This window comes from Artibeus jamaicensis, unplaced genomic scaffold (assembly GCF_021234435.1).
Source record: "Artibeus jamaicensis isolate MK-2021 breed Jamaican fruit bat unplaced genomic scaffold, CSHL_Jam_final contig_477, whole genome shotgun sequence".
NCBI lineage: Eukaryota > Metazoa > Chordata > Mammalia > Chiroptera > Phyllostomidae > Artibeus > Artibeus jamaicensis.
The window spans coordinates 6582384-6598429 of NW_026521854.1; the positions used below are offsets into that span (position 1 = coordinate 6582384).

The 16046-nt window shown below is 55.0% G+C and overlaps 2 protein-coding genes across 9 annotated transcripts; one reads left to right on the forward strand and one right to left on the reverse strand.

The window, feature by feature from the left end:
- The first annotated feature begins 320 nt into the window (after positions 1-320).
- Positions 321-7983, forward strand: HOMER3 (homer scaffold protein 3). Of its 8 annotated transcripts, none has more exons than XM_037142106.2 (11): positions 321-575; positions 1424-1594; positions 2121-2275; positions 2356-2512; positions 2759-2890; positions 4002-4109; positions 4888-5012; positions 5604-5760; positions 6063-6170; positions 6286-6372; positions 7532-7983. In XM_037142106.2, the coding sequence occupies exons 3-11, from the start codon at positions 2262-2264 to the stop codon at positions 7721-7723; spliced, it is 1080 nt and encodes a 359-aa protein (XP_036998001.2). In that variant the 5' UTR covers positions 321-575; positions 1424-1594; positions 2121-2261; the 3' UTR covers positions 7724-7983. The 8 variants fall into 8 exon arrangements, with proteins under 8 accessions (XP_036998001.2, XP_053524069.1, XP_053524067.1 ...); XM_053668094.1 differs by having other exon boundaries at positions 2194-2275; XM_053668092.1 differs by having other exon boundaries at positions 321-480.
- A 607-nt stretch (positions 7984-8590) lies between these two features.
- On the reverse strand, positions 8591-15958 carry DDX49 (DEAD-box helicase 49). Its single transcript, XM_037142105.2, has 13 exons — positions 15799-15958; positions 14762-14885; positions 13668-13753; positions 13458-13579; positions 12952-13139; positions 12667-12807; positions 11900-11975; positions 11560-11636; positions 11277-11374; positions 10195-10269; positions 9377-9465; positions 9210-9281; positions 8591-9122 (listed from the first exon to the last, which is right to left on the reverse strand). The coding sequence occupies exons 1-13, from the start codon at positions 15911-15913 to the stop codon at positions 8934-8936; spliced, it is 1452 nt and encodes a 483-aa protein (XP_036998000.2). The 5' UTR covers positions 15914-15958; the 3' UTR covers positions 8591-8933.
- Between the last annotated feature and the right edge of the window lie 88 nt (positions 15959-16046).

The following is a 16046-nucleotide window of genomic DNA, read 5'->3' on the forward strand; positions in this document are numbered from 1 at the left end:
GGCATTGTCACAATTGTCTTGTTACATAGTTACAGTTTTCTGTCTATTGTCTCCTTTGTCTCTGCCTCTCAGTTCTCTGTCTGTCCCTCTCCTGTGTCTCTGCTTCTCTCCCCCGTCTGTCCCTGGGTCTGGGTCAGTTTGCCACCCTCACCCCAGTCCCCTTCCCCACCCTTACCCCACCACCCCGGCCTTTTCCTGTCCCCGGTCTTCCCCAACCCCCTCCCCACTTCCCCTCCGAGGAGGGCCCGCAGGGGGCGCTGCGGCCGGCCTTCGGGTGGAGGGGAGGCGGGGAGCGGGGGAGGCGGGGCGGGCGGCGGCCTCGTCGGGACCGGCTGCGATGGGACCGGAGGCGGCGCGGTCGGCGGCGGCTGCGGCAGCGCAGACAAAGGCGCTGGCGGCGCGGACGGCTTGGAGGGTGCGGGGAGTACGCGCTGTGGGCCGCACCGGACTCTGCCGGGACACTCGCGCCGGGCCGGCAGGGTGAGCCTGGCCAACGGAGCCTGAGCGCTGGCGCAGGGGTCCCGAAGTTCCGGACGCGGAGGCTGGGAGCAGCCCGGGAAGTTCCCAAGTACCAGGTCTTGCGGGGCCTCGGGGACCTCGCAGTTCCGGAGCTCGGGTCGGGGTGGGGACAGTGCTAGGGGTTTCCGAAGTTCCATGCCCAGCGTCGCTGGAGGCCGCGAAGGTATTTGGAAGTTCCAGACCTGGGGATGAGGGGCCCTGCGAGGAGACCCCGAAATTCCGGAACTGGGATGGAAGGGTGGCATAGGGTCCCCAAAGTTCAGGAATCGAGGCGGCTCAGAGGATCCCCGAAGTTATGGACATGGGCTTGAGGATTCAGATAATATGTCCCCGAAGTTCTGGACCCAGATTTGGGGAATCACGGAGATCTTGGAAGTTCCAAGGTTGGAACTTCCCGAAATTGAGTCACGCACTGGGCTCCCCACTCCTGACGTACGTGGGGACTCGAGCCTGACTGAATATCAGGACCCCGGACGAGGGGCACTGGGGTGGGGCTTCTGCCGCCGCACAAGCGATTAAGGATCCCGGGCATCGGGCGGGGTCGGGCCCCTCCAGAGCTTTGTGGCCGGCGGCGCCTGAGGCGCCGAGGGCGCATGACTGGTTGGTGAGTAACTTTCCCGAAACGTGCAAGTCGCGGCAGGAGCGTCCGGGCCGGAAGGGCCAAAGTTCCCGGGACCCTGAGCCCCGGATCCCCAGGAATCGCCCCTAAACTCGGCCAGAGCTGCCGCCCTTCCCCCACCAGAGGCTCCGGTTTCAGACCCTGTGACCAGAGCAGCAGCTGCCCAGGACTGGGGGCGTGGAGTGGGCAGGGGCGAGTGTGTGCGAAGCGGGGGTGTCACTCTCTGACCACAGAGACCGCTAAGCTGGGGTGTCTTATCCCCCAACTTGACTCCCTCACCCCCAGGTCCCTCCTGAGTCCCCTGCAGATGCCCTGGATGCGAGTTTGAGAGTGCAGGGGAAGGTCAGGAAGTCTTCCTGGGCAGCTGTTCCTGGCTTCTGTGGATGTTGGTTAGAGGAACCAGCAGAGAGCTCGAGCGCCCATCTCCCAGTCCTGGGTTCCACCCAACGCCCCATGGTACTGGGAGTGAGTGGTGATGGGCGATCTGGTGATGGGCACCGGGGTGGTCCTGTTTGGCTACATCTTATCTTTTTGACAAGGATAGGGGCTTCCTGATTGGACTTTGGCACTAAATCTGTGCCTGTGCCCTAGAGTGGAAATGGAGAGGTCCCTCTGTGGGGCCAGTGGGGACTGGTCTCCCAGTAGGTGCCTGGTGATGCCACACTTTTTGCTGGAGGCCCTGCTTTGAGGACTGATGGGCGACTGTGTGGGAAAGTGTTGAGTGGGAGCTAACCTTGGCCTCCTCAACCCACCCTGAGATTAAGGGAGTGTCACTGGGGATCAACTAACCCAGATAATGATAGTTTTATGCTGAGATGTCAGCAGCCACCTGGCTCCTTTAGAGAGCTGTCTCCTGTCCAGGTTGTTGTGGGGACTTCTCCAGGTAGAGATGTTGGGGACTACTTGCTCTGAGTGATCTACTGATTCTGTTATCTTTTTGTTTGAAATTCTGTGAATGGTCCATTTGTGAATGCTGCATCAGGTCCTGCAATTGGACCTGCCTGACCACCCTCAGCTTGTCCTGGGGGGATACTCACAAGCCCCCTCTACCCCAGAGGCTGAAACAGCAGCTTGTGCCACCCCTCTGGCTGCCCCTTGGAGCCCACCCAGCCCAGCTTGACCAATGTCCACAGCCAGGTGAGCCCTTGCCTCCCCTGGCTTGGCCCTGAGCCTTACAGGAGTACCTGGCTCCCACTGAGCGCCCTTTCCCCATGCAGGGAACAGCCCATCTTCAGCACACGGGCACATGTATTCCAGATCGACCCAGCCACCAAGCGGAACTGGATTCCTGCGGGCAAACACGCACTCACTGTGTCCTACTTCTACGATGCCACCCGCAATGTCTACCGAATCATCAGCATTGGGGGCGCCAAGGTCCTGGCGGGGCTTGGTTGGGGTGGCAGGTGGCAGGGGTCTCAGCAATAGGCCTGGGTCTGATTGTCGCCTTGCTGTGTGCCCATGGTTGGTGTTGTGCTGACCCTTTTTGGGCCTCAGTCTCTCTTCCTCCTGAAATGGCCTAGACTAAGGACCTTGGAGGTACTCATACAAAGGGTACCCCAGTGGTGTCATGTTCATTGTTAGCAATCCCACTGACCTTGATCTGTGCTCATTTCTCCCCAGGCCATTATCAATAGCACTGTTACCCCCAACATGACTTTTACCAAAACCTCCCAGAAGTTTGGACAGTGGGCAGACAGTCGAGCTAACACTGTCTACGGCCTTGGCTTTGCTTCTGAACAGCATCTGACACAGGTGGGTCTCAGGAGTATGGGGTGGGAGCAACAAGATTGCACCTGGGTCTTTCTCTTGGGTACATGGGGTGGGGGAGGGGGCCCTGGTCAGGTGCTGGGCCTCCACTTCCCAGATGCAGAATTGGACAAGCCAGAAGCCCTTTCCCAGTTCATTCCCTGGTTCCCATCCCTGCTCTGCAGGCCACCTGCTCCAATTTCAACACAGCCTGCCCTTCTCTGGGTTCCTGGGATGGGCTGGGTGCTTTCCCACACCTGGTAGCACTACATCATCGCTTCCTTCCACCCTCTGCTGTCTCTACACAATTGTTTTAAACACTGTTTTCCTGGATGGTAGGTTAGTGCTCCCTGAGTCCTGAGGATTCTGAGTGCTGCTGAGGGCATGCCAATTTTCTTCTCTTCAACTAGCCTTCATTTGCCTTTCACATTTAGATCTTGAATTTATTTCTGTGGGTAGTGTAAGGTAGGAGTATTTTTTTCCCACATGAGTATTCAGTCGAACTTGGGCCATTTTTGAAAAAACAAAAAACAAAAAAAAAAAAAACAGTTGCCCCCAGTGAAGTGCACTGGCCCCTTTGCACAAAATAAGTGGCTGTATATCTGAAAATGTTTCCTTAAAAATTATTTTCAAACTATAAATTTATTTTAAAGTGAAAAAAAGTATATTCTACCCTAACTGGAAATGTAAACATTAATACAACAAATGGAAACAGGAGAGTATCTTTCTTCTCACTGGCTGGGCTCAGATCCCAGGATCTGCTCTCTTTGCCATACAAGGAAGGATATTTACAGGTGCCCCAGGCATTGAAGATAGAGTAGCACTCTCCAAAGGCTCTCCTTGCTGAAATAAACCTGATTGAGAGGAAAGGGGGATGGATCCTTTTCTCAGGGTGGCTCAGTGAGCATCCCACCCCTACCCACAAACCCGTTCTGCTCATTGAGGCGTCATTTTTCAAGCCTCCCATTCTTCCAGTTCATGAGATGGGTGGATGCACAAAGTTCCTAAAGCCCCTGCATAAGTGATAGGGACAATACTGGCTGTGGGTAACCTGGTGGGGCCCCTGGGGAGGAGACCAGGGATTTGTTGACTGTCTGTTTCTGTCACCTCTCTTCAGTTTGCTGAGAAGTTCCAGGAAGTGAAGGAAGCAGCGAGACTGGCGAGGGAGAAATCTCAGGATGGGGGGGAGCTGACCAGTCCAGCCCTGGGGCTGTCCACCCACCAGGTCAGCACTCTCTGTCCATGCCTGTCTGGCAATATTAGAGGGGTGGTGTCCCTGCATTGTGTTGTGCTGGTGCCCAGAACCAAATGCTCACAGATTGTGGCAGGGACCACGGAAGAGGAATGTGGGTGCCATGGAGCATGTCAGGGGGATCTGGCCCAGCTTTGGCCAGCTCAGATGACCAAGTCAAAAGGAGGAAGTTGATGTAGCTAAGAGGGGCAGAGTAAAGAACTGCTTCTGGGCAGTTTCCCCCACTAATTTTTTCAGCGTAATTAATTAACTACCTACTGTGTGTGGGGCCCAGGGTTGAACTGGGGTTACAGAGATGAAAAAGGAGGCTGGCCCCTGCCCTCAGGGCTCATGAGGTGGATTCATAAGAAATTCAGCCTGGTGGAGAGGGCTTTCTGTCAGAATCTGAAATGAATGTTGAAATTCGGCCCCAGAGGGGTACTATTCGTAGGGTGTCAGATTGCCCCCACCCCCGCCATCGCAGCAGATTTCCAGTATCTCAGCGGGTTTAAACTGGCCTGCAATCAGGTTTGGTCCTGGGAAATTGGTGAGAACCCAGGCAGGCAAGGTTGGGGGCCAGGACCCAGAACTCCAATCCAGGGGCCTTGGGAAACCAGGGAGGATGGGTAAGGGGCGCCCTCGGATCCCAGTGCTGGGAGTGAAGCCTGCTCGCAGTTATGAACCCAGTATCATCAGCCCTGACCCTAACCATGACCTTCTAACCGGTCTTTGACTGAAGCCTCGGTGACCCAGCTTCTGCCCACATCCTTAGGTGCCCCCGACCCCCCTAGTCAGCGCCAATGGCCCGCCCAGCGACGAGAAACTGTTCCGCAGTCAAAGCGCTGAAGCCCCTGGCCCAGCAGAACGAGAGCGGCTCAAGAAGATGCTGTCAGAAGGGTGAGGGGTAGGGCGGGGCACAGGGTTACCGCAGGAGGGGCTGCCAGAGGAACCACTGGGCCGTAATCCCAAAGCCTGGGAGCGGGAGGTGGCTAACCGCAGTCCTGCCCCTTCCGGAGCCGACAGTGCCCGTCCACGCGCTTTGGCTTTTGCCACGCCTTACAGAGGATGGCCCCGCCCCTTCCCATTCACGCGTCCCGCGGATTGTTATAAACCCACAAGTGCCTCCCAGCCCCACCCGGCTCTGGCTGGATCCCTGTGGGCGACGCCCCGACCGCGCGCTTTGCCCCGTCTCACTGAGTGAGCACCATTCTAACCCCGCCCCGACAATGATCCGTAGCCCAACCCTAACCGCGTCTTTCAAGACCCGCCTTCCTGAGACTTCCGTGCATTGGTCGCGTCCGGTTCCCCGCGTCTACCCCGACCCTGCCCACTGTGTTGCTGCACCCAGCACGCCGGGCGGGTGCTGTGCAGCTTTACCCCTTTCCCAGTACGGCCTCCTGGCCGCATCCCTGACCCAGGGCAGCCCTACTTGTAGCCTAACTCTGGCCGGCCTGGCTGAACAGCGGGCCGACCCCTGCGTCCCCGCAGCTCCGTGGGCGAGGTACAATGGGAAGCGGAGTTCTTCGCGCTGCAGGACAGCAACAACAAGTTGGCGGGCGCCTTGCGAGAGGCCAACGCAGCCGCCGCGCAGTGGAGGCAGCAGCTGGAGGCCCAGCGTGCAGAGGCCGAGCGGCTGCGGCAGCGGGTGAGGGGACCTCTCTCTTCTAGATCCCTTGTCGCGGACAACCCTGGAGCTCCTTCCTGCGTATGTCCTGTCTCTCCTGGGTTCACCGACTGGCTGTGATCTCTACAGATCACTTCCCTGAGCCTTGGTTTCGTGCTCTGTAAAATGGTCTGATATAGCGCCCACCTCAGAGGGTTGTCAGACCCTAAAGTCTTCTCTGCCAGGGGCAAGGTGGTAGCTCCAAGCAGAGGGGACGAATGCCTAGTCTTGGGCGGGGCTGAGCAGAAGGCAGATCTCAGGAAGGTGCTGACGTTTCCACGCAGGTGGCTGAGCTGGAAACCCAGGCAGGTGCAGAACCAACCCCAGTGAATGAGGAGGGGCCAGGCCAGGCGCTGGAGCAGCTGGAGTCCCTAGTGCAAACTAAGGACCAGGTGAGCACTGAGCATGTGAGAGTATGTGTGTGCACCTGTGTCCCCAGGCCTCAGCTTCCCTGAACCCCCTCAGAGGAGCCAGGACCCACAGAACCTGGGAACTCTTCTTCACTAGGAGATCCAGACACTGAAGAGCCAGGCTGGTGGGTCCCGAGAAGCCCCTGATGCAGTGGAGCGAGAGGAAACACAGCAGAAGGTGCAGGTGTGTGCGGTGGCCAGGGGTCTGGGTGACTGCGTGTGGGTGGCCAGCCTTTAGTGTGGAAAAGACTTGGTATCCTCCCTTTCTGGCGGGTCCTCCTGAGCCTCAGTTTCTCCACCTACAAACTGGGTTGGGAAGACATCTACCTAAAGTTATGAAGCATTGGGAAGACCAGACACATGGAAGGTATGAGGTGGTTTGCAAATGGTTGTTATTGGTGGGGTTTATGTCCATCCATTTATTCAACATGCAGTTTTTTTGTTTTTGTTAAAATTTTATTTGTTTTCAGGAAGAGGGGAAGGGAGGGAGAAAGTGTGGCTGTCTGTCATGCACCCCCTACCAGGGACCTGGTCCGCAACCTAGGCATGTGCCCTGACTAGGACTCAAACTGGGAGTCAAATTTGCCCTCAGCTCACGGGCCAATACTCAACCTATTGAACCACACCAGCCAGGGCAAAATGCAATTTTTGAGTCCCTGCTGATTTTGTTCTTGAACTTCATCAAGTCCTCAGACATCCTCAGCCTAAGGTCAGGAGCTTCCATCTGAACCCAGGTCTGGTTGGCCTGACTCTCATTAAAAACTTCATCCAAGGAACATTCATGGAGCATGCCCTATAAGTCTACAGGTGGAGGTATTAAAGGATCTGGTGTCCCCAAAAGTATCCTCAGAAGAGAGAAATCAGGGAAATGCTAACAGTTGTTTCCTGGGCAGAGTGTACAGAATGTGCGAAGGACCTGAGATGGTTAGGACAACAGTGTTCAAGGGCCCAGGGTTGGCTGGTGTGGCTCAATGGATTGAACTCCAGCGTGTGAATCAAAGGGTTGCAGGTTTGACTTCCTGCAGGCCATGTCCCCAGTAGGGGGCGAGCAAGAGGCAACCACACATTGATGTTTCTCTCCCTTTCTTCCTCCCTTCCCCTGTAAAAATAAAATAAAATCTTTAAAAAGGAACCACAAGGCCAGTGAGGTGTGAGGAGGGGGAATAGTGTGGATTTCATCTGCAGCCTGATGGATCATAGGAGGGTTCTCAGAAGAGGGATATGATTAGTTGTGTTCAAACTGGCCAGGGGACCAGGGAGTGCCTTTAGTGGCAGGCAGACCAGGAGACAGAGGGGGCTTAGCCCAGTGTGGGCCCCCAACCTTGCCTATCCTCTCCTTGCAGGACCTGGAAACCCGAAACGTGGAGTTGGAACACCAGCTGCGGATGACAGAGCGCAGCCTTGAGGAGGCTCGGGCTGATCGGGAGCGGACAAAGGCTGAGCTGGGCCGGGCTGCACAGCTTTTGGACGTCAGGCTGTTCGAACTGAGTGAGCTTCGGGAGGGCCTAGCCCGCTTGGCCGAGGGTACGCCCTGAGCCCAGCCTGGCAGCCAGTCCTCATAGGAGCTGAGGCCTATGGGAGCAGGTTCTGTACAGATGCTTTCTGTCTGGGGAATGGGCTGGCCGCAGGCGGTCCAGCAGGCCATTTGCCCTTGCAGGGACTGGGGCAACTCAGCCCCCAGGAGGGCCTAGCGGCTCACAGCTCAGGGGCTGTCTGGGGCTTTTCATTGTATTGGATTTCTAGAATCCCCAGGGCACATACTAGTGCCCAGATTACATTTCTAAGCATGGCTGTGTGTGTGTGTATGTGTGTGTAATGTGTGGGCACCTAATGTCATCACCAGACCCTCTCCTGTCTCCTCTTGGGTACACCTTAGCTGCCCTCTGTCCATGTAGGGCTGGAAAGCCACTTACAGGTGAGGAGAGTGAAGCTCAGAGCCTGAGGGGGTGCCCAGGCCACATAGCTCTGCCTGGTCCTGCTGCCCCCATCCCTTGGGGCTCAGCCCATGTTGCCTAGACCAGTTTGGACTTAGGTGGCCCCTGATAAGCCCTTCACCCTGGCTACAAATCCCAAAATTAATCTTAAGTACACAGGCAGAGAAGCTCCTAGACCACAACCAAATTCACCAGGGAAGGGGATGATCTCATTGACTTCATGGCCACATCTGGAGAGATGCAATTGCTATAGCCATTTTCCAAGTGAGGAAACTGAGGCCCCCAAGGGGCTTTACAAGAGGCACCCCAGGGCCAACCAGCTGTAACAGCCAGCAGTGCAGTTCAAGACTTTGGGCTTAGCCCAGCAAGAGTGGAAAACTGTGGATGGGCAGAGACATGGGGTTCCAGGAGATTTAAAAGGTATAAGAGGCTGTACCCTTCTCTCCCGCCCCTGTGAGTCAGACCGGGTAAGCTGACAGACTCATTTATTAAGTGCCTCTAGGAAGTGACACACTTTCACTTTTGGATCCCATGGTACCCTGTGGTGACCCTGGAGTGGGGTCACTGTGGATATGGGCCCAGTTGTTAGTGTTCTTCTCTTTACAGCCTGACCTTTGGTCAAGGCTTTGAGAAGGGGCCAGCTGGGGCCACAGGGTTTTGACCTGTGTACTACACCATGTGGGTGTCCATGGCTCCACTGAGAGTGGAGCAGGTTGGCGGGGGGACTGTCAACAGGAGAAGACCCTCGGACTCTCCAACCCTCAGCTGGATGAAGGAATCTGAGGATGGGCAGGTAGGGGCTGAGTGGGCCTTAGGCTGGGTGCTGGGTGGGTGTTGGGGCCAAGCGGGCCTCAGGCTGGGCCCTGGTTAGACGCCTCTTGCGGGCAGCCCCACCAGCCTTCTGCTGCTGCAACGCATGCTCCACCTGCTCCTTGAAGCGCCGGTTCTTCTGCTTGATCTTGGCCAGCTCAGCCTTGCGCTTGGCCTCTAGGTCGGGGTCCTGTCTCGGGAAGGACAGAGAGGTGCCTGAGCAGGTCATCCTCTACCTCAGGAGCCCTGTCCCCCCCACTACTGGCTCAGCCCTCACCTTCCCCTCCAGGATCAACTGCTTCCGCTTGTTAATTTCCTTCTTTTCATCAAAGTTGGCTGCCTCAAGTTTCTGAGGTGGGGACAAGGGAGAGAGGCTGTCATGGGTGGCAGACCCATTTTGAAGGGAGCACCCTGGGCCCTGACGCTCAGCTGCCCAACACTCACAATCTCACATTCCCTCCGGACCACGTTGACCTGCGTGAGAATCTGTAGCACCTCAGCTTCCTCCACCACGAACTCCTCCAGCTTCTTCTCTGTGGGGAGGGTGGGGGCAGGGGAAGTCAAACGTGACAGGGAGGGGGGTTTTGGCCACACAGTGAGTTCCCAGTGTGGTGGGGCACACATGCCTTCTGGGTTTCTATCAGCTAAGTCACCCAGGCAAGATCTGGGAGTTCTGACCTACCTACGGTATAGACTGCTCTCCTTTGTGTTTGTGTGTGGTTGCCAACATTAGGAATTGGACTAGGAGTGATTTTTATTGACACTGCTCTTTAAAGCCAAGATGTTTCTGAATTTTAGCACAGTTAGGGTGGTGACTGGAGACACCCTAGTGGCTCTTAGTCTTGGCTACCCATTAAACCACCCAAGGGAGGTTTTAAACAGACCGAGGACCCATCCCTAGGGCTCTGATGCATCCACACAGCATGGTCTCAGGAACCAAAGGTCCTGCCCACTGGATGTGGCTTTTGGCTGCTGAAGGCCATGAGGGGGAATTTCTCATTCAATAATTGAGCAAAAGAGGCCCTGTCTGGGTAGCTCAGTTGGTTAGAGTGCTGTCTCATTATGCCAAGGTTGCAAGTTGGATGAATGCAAAAATAAGGGGAACAACAAACCAACATTTCTCCCTCTCTTTCTCTAAAAATCAATAAATAAAATGTTAAAAATAATTGAGCCAAAGAAACTTTTTTGAGGACTGTATAGGAAGAAAAGTGCTGCTCACATGAGAAAGCAGGTGGGCATCTGAGCCCTGCTCCCTTACTTACTGATCTGCTCCTCGATGGCATGTACCAGGTGGATGTCATACTGTGTCACCAGTGTAATGGCCTGTCCCTGTCGCCCTGTGAAGACACACCACAGTTACCTGCTATGTGCCAGGGGCCAGGATGAGGGATCAACAGAGGCAGGTCACGATGCCTCTCAATTAAAGGGAGTAGAACTTGGTGGGTAAATGTGGGCAGGTGAAGGAAGCACAGTCTATCAGGGCTTGACCCCCCAGCCAGACCTGTGCAGTGGGTGGGTCTGTCCCAGGGAAGCTGTAGGACACCAAGGAGGGGCAGCTCTCCTGCCACCCTGGCCCTACATGGAGGCAGGTGACATGGGTGAGTCTCCTTTCAGCATGGCTGCCTGGGCGCCCAGGCTGAGTTACGTGAGCAATAAGCCCAGACAGGCCGCAGCCTGCATTTCTGCATGCCAGTTGTTCAGTTCTCTTGTTTCTGAAACAGTGACTAGTGCTGCACCAGCACCAACAGCTGATGAGGCCCATGACCCCTGGAGCAGTAAGGCCCACAATGCTGATGTGACCTGCTTAATTAAGGCTATAGGACAGAAAGAACCAACCCAGTACATCCCAGAAGCTAATCTCTCTCCACTCCAGGCATGAGAAAAATCTCACAAATGCAGTGCCCCTCCCTGGCAGGGCTGGGAGCAGAGAGATGGATGCCTCCTTGGCCCCTGGCTAGGGTCACAGTGAGGGGCTAAACTTGGACACCAAATCCCATGGGGCAACACCACACCCACCAAGGCTCATGAACCCACTCACTGCATAGTCCTGACCGGCAGCTCTGACAAGTGAAGATGACTGGAGTAAGCAGCAGAGAGCAATGAGGACTGGGGCAGTGTACTGTGTCCCCAGGAGACAGCATGTGGGTCACACGGAGAAGCCAAAATACTGCCCCTTTGCTTTTAAAAGAACAATTCCCCAACTTGTAAACACTGCCTCTAACATCTCTTACCTGTCGTGGGCTGTGTCCTCGCCATGTCCCACTAGCTCATGACTCTGGCTCCTCACGATATGCGCAGGCGGGAGGGATGGGTCCCCAAAGGCCACCCCACCCTGTCTGCTCACCTGCACGGGCTGTCCGGCCAACTCGGTGGATGTAGATCTTTGGGAGCCCGGGGGTGTTGTGGTTAATGACCACCTGCACTGTGGGAATGTCCAGGCCCCTAGAGGCAGAGGCTGGTCAGCACCAGTGCCCACATGGTGAAACCAAGGCTAGGACTCATCCAAGGTCACTTAGCAGTGAAGCTGGGGCTGTCCAACCCTTGCCCGAGGCCAGCCTTCCCCTCTGGCCCCTCTGTGGGGGCATCACTGAGCCAACACATGGGAGGCAGTCCCCTGGGCTGCTTACCGGGAAGCCACATCTGTTGCAATCAGGATCCGATAGATGCTGGACTTGAACTTGGCCAGAGCAGCAAAGCGTTCTTTCTGTGCCAGATTGAGGAAGAGAATTGGGAGGTAGCACCCTGGTAAATGGTTGAGCACTTACTACATAAGGTCTGCGGACAGGGCAGAGGCCAGGATATCCTACCCTCATAGGGCTCACAGTCCAGTGAGGGAAATGATGGTGAAAAAGCCAGACTGGGATAGACAGGGGTAGCAGAAAGAGTGTTCCAGGCAGAGGGAAGAATCTAAAAAAAAAGGCCCTGAGGCTGAGAGGAGTCTCAGGCAAGGCTGGTGGGTTTCCTTACCTGTTTCATCATAGAATGTAGAGCCACAGCGGGGAAGTTGAACTTGCGTAGCATCATGCACAGGACCTGGCAGGTCCTGGTGGAAAGGACACACTGTCAGCCCCTCCAAAGCTGGGGTGCTGGGAAAGTGCTTTAGCTCCCACTCCCACCCCTGCCTAGGAGCCCAAGCAGGTTGCCCTGCACAGATGGTGAAGGACAAGAAAAAGGTGCACTGACATCCTCTCTGCTGAGTCCTCCTCTGGCCTCCACCAACAAGAGTCAGCCGCACATCCAGACTTTTTTCTTTGGGTAGCCAATAAATTCTTGGTGGGACAGCACCAATTAGAATGTCCTTTCAACATAGATATGGACTATCTATCTACTAGAACAGCCTACAGCTTCTTGACAATCCCCCAAGATGCTTCAGAAAATTTTAAGGTCCCTGGGACTACGGGGAGGACAGCCCTGGGTATGGGTGCTGCTGCCCTGGGCGTCAGTGACAACCTTAGACTACGGCGAATAGGCTGCTCCAAGGGGACAACCACGGGCCCCTGGCCCTTCCATTAAGAGCAGATAAAAGAACCCCCAAATCCTGGCTCTGCCTTCAGAAAAGGTGACCCCAGTGAATCAGTTGATCTCTCTGAGCTTCTTGAGCAAATCTTCCAAAACCTCTGGTCTAAACAGAGGCCCTGGAGTGCTGAGACTGGCCCTGTGCCTCCCATCTGTGACCTCAGGCCACCTGTTGGGCCTCCATAAAGGGCAGGGGGAGTTGGCCCCACCGAGCTCACTTGCATGTGTTGGTGAAGATGATGATGGACCAGTCCTCATGCTCATCCTGGAAGTTCTGGATCAGGTGGACCAAGTAGGCATCCTTGACCTTCTCAGGCACCAACAAGTAGCGCTGGTCTAGCTGTTCTACTGTGCGTACCCTGGGGAGCGGTGTGCCTCAGTTCCCCTTTCTGTTGAATTCGGTCAATGCTTGCCCCACATATGGGCAACAACCACCATTGGCTATAATTCCACCACCTCCTCCTGCCTGTCCCCCCAAGCCTGGAATGTGGCTGTGGACTCACGGGGCCTGAGCCTCCCAGAAGAAGGGCTGGTTGGTGGCCAGGCCCTGCAGCTCTCTGAGTGTGTCAGTCAGGGTGGCACTGAAGAGGAGCGTCTGCCTACAGGCTGGCACAGCTGCCAGGATGGCCTCCAGGTCCACTGTGAAGTCAGTGCAACCCTGCTCCAACAGCCGGTCTGCTTCATCCATCACCTGCAATGCCCGCAGCAGCGGACAGTGGTAGGGGTTGAGGTAGGGGCACTGTCCAAGGCTGCTCTGCCTCCCCCATGTGCCTCCTTCCTAGCTCTGGTCATGGGCCTGGGAGCACTCTCCCTCAAGGTCATGGAGGTCCTGCTTCCTCACCTATCTCAACTCCAGTGTCACTTCCTCCGACAGGCCCTGCTCCCAACCACCTACATTGGTACAAGCTACATCTGGTGGGTCTCTGAACTGTTATGTTTCTAACATTATACTGGATGGCCTGTGGGATACATTTTCCAAATGGGTGAATCAGTGCCAAGGCCAACTCACCAGAAAGCGGATCTTCTTGATGCTGAAGGTATTGGAGCTGCGGAGATGATCAGCCAGGCGCCCTGGTGTGGCAATGACCACATGTGGTTTGCGGGAGAGCTCCAGGGCCTGGGTCACCATGTCTGCAGATGGAAGACAACAGGTGGGGCTGGGCAGGTAGTCCAAGGCTGCAGGGGTCCCATTCCCAGGGCCTCCCTGGAGCTCTCGTACCCATGCCACCAACGATGATGCAATCTTTCAGGCCCAGAGGCTTCCCCAGGACCCGGAACTGCTCTGCAATCTGGTAGGCCAGCTCCCTGTGGGTGTGAAGGAGCCAGGCTGGGTTACACAGAAGTTCTGTACCTGCCTTCCATTACCATCTCCACCCCCAGGGCTTCCTAACTCACTCTCTTCTGTTCACACATCCTCCACACTCCCAGTCTCCTTTGGACAAAAGTTCTGACAATCAGTATTGGATGCCTGTGTGGGCCCTGCCCACTCACCAGACTGGACCTCACCATAGTCTGTGGCCCTCCCCTACTAGTCCCACCCAAACTAGCCTCTCCTCCTTCCAAGTTCTCAGCAATAGCCTTGATACCAGTCACCAAAGCCTGAAACCCAAACATCAGTCTCTCCTCCCCTAGTGGTAGTTAGTGTTCAAGTCCCCTCCTCTCTGTCTCTCAGCCCCAGTTCTAACTGGGCCCCCCCTCTGCCAATGTTCCCACTTCCTGTCCTTCTATCTTGCTATTTCCTGCTCATACTCCCTCAAAATCTGTTCTAACCTGGCATTCCAGGCCATTCTCATGGTGGCTCTAATCTGCCTGGCCCTCAGTACCCTTTCAGTTCCCTGCCTCTCTCTCACACCTCTGCATGAATGCACTAGCAGTTCCCTCTGCCTAGGTGACCTTTCCCCCAACTAATCCTTTTGAGAGACCTTTCTCTTTCTTTAAGGCACCCTTGAATGAAGCCTTCCTTGACTCCACCGCTTCACAGGCCACACTCTCATAGCATCTCAGTGCCTACTTCTACTGTCATTATAGAACTTATCATATCAGTCATCAGCCCCATCTGACCAAGTAAAATGTGCCTATTCTTAAGCTAAAGACTATTGACAGCTCCTGTCTGACCAGCACTTGCTCTGAGTCAAGCTCTGTACTCAGCATTTTTCACTTGCTATGTTGTTTAATTCTGCAGCACCCCTAAGAGAAGGCATGATTTCTCTCTCCATTTTGCATACAGGGAAAGTGTAAAGGAGAGAGGTAAAGGAGCTTGCCCAAGAGAATGCAGCTGGTTAACTCACGCAGGAGGCCCTGGGGAGTGCTAACCTGGTGGGTGTAAGGACGAGGCAGAAGATGCCATAGGGATCCTCAGAGAGCTTCTGTAAGATGGGCAGGACAAATGCTGCTGTCTTGCCACTGCCTGTCTTAGCACAGCCCAGGCAGTCCCGACCTGAGTAGAGGGCAAAGCAACATCAAGAGCTTAGGTGTAAACAGCTGTTCCATTGAGCAGTTCCTGTGTGCCTGTTACTGGTCTATGCCCTTTCCATTCTGGGCATACCGACAACTTTCCACTGTGGGAAACTAACGAATTCTAGGAGAAAGAGACTGCTATCATTCCCATTTAATAGCAGGGAAACCAAGACTCAAGAGATTTGCCCAGAAACGCGGCTAGTGAGTAGCAAGCTAGATTGGAACCCACACTCACAACCCAAGATGCTACTAACCACTACCTCATTTTGACAACCCCCCACCACCATCATCTGAGCTGGGGAACTTGGAATGCCTCTTCCAATCTGCATCTTATGCTCCTTGTACATTTTCACCTATATTTATCTAACCTGTCAACTTGTCACATCTTAGGCTTCCCACCAGTAGCTCTGTAACGGCAAATCTGAGTTGGGCCAGAAGAGTGGGAGAAGAGTAGTCCTGGAACCAGAGTACTGAACCTACCGGTAATTTTTAAAATTGACTTGAGAAAGAGAAAAATCGAACTGCTGTTCCACCCATCCATGCTTTCACTTTTACCAGTAATTTCGATGGCCTCAATTTTCATTTGTAAAATGACGATAATAAGCGCAAGTGCTACTCAAATTTCCCACTACTACTGGCTAGTAATTCAACAAAACCTCCCGGAATTCTGAGACTATAGAAATTTGTGAGATCACATCACTTGTGAGTGGACACGCAGTGAGTCAGTAGTGCAGCCTAAAGGCCAACAACACTGCCTAATCTGCCTCTGGTACCTAGGTTCCTTGAAATGCCCGAGACTGCCCCTCGCCTCGCAGGACCAACACGGGTAAACGGAAGAGGTAACGCGACAGGAGTGAACACCACTCCTGGGGAAGACGCCGGGCCATACTCACCTTCCAGGATGGCAGGAATACAGCCGAGCTGCACGGGTGTAGGCTGCTTCAAACCCAGCTGCCGACATTGATCCACAAGCCACGAAGACAGCCCGAGCTCCGCGAACCCGGCCATCCTCGCCGCCAGCCGCTGGACCCAAGTGAATCTCACTTCCGGCGCGTGTCAATGATCTAATGAAAAGTTTACCGTTGATTGGATCCGACTCGTGCGTGGTCCCACCCTCTTCAACTCACTCCATTCCCAGCCT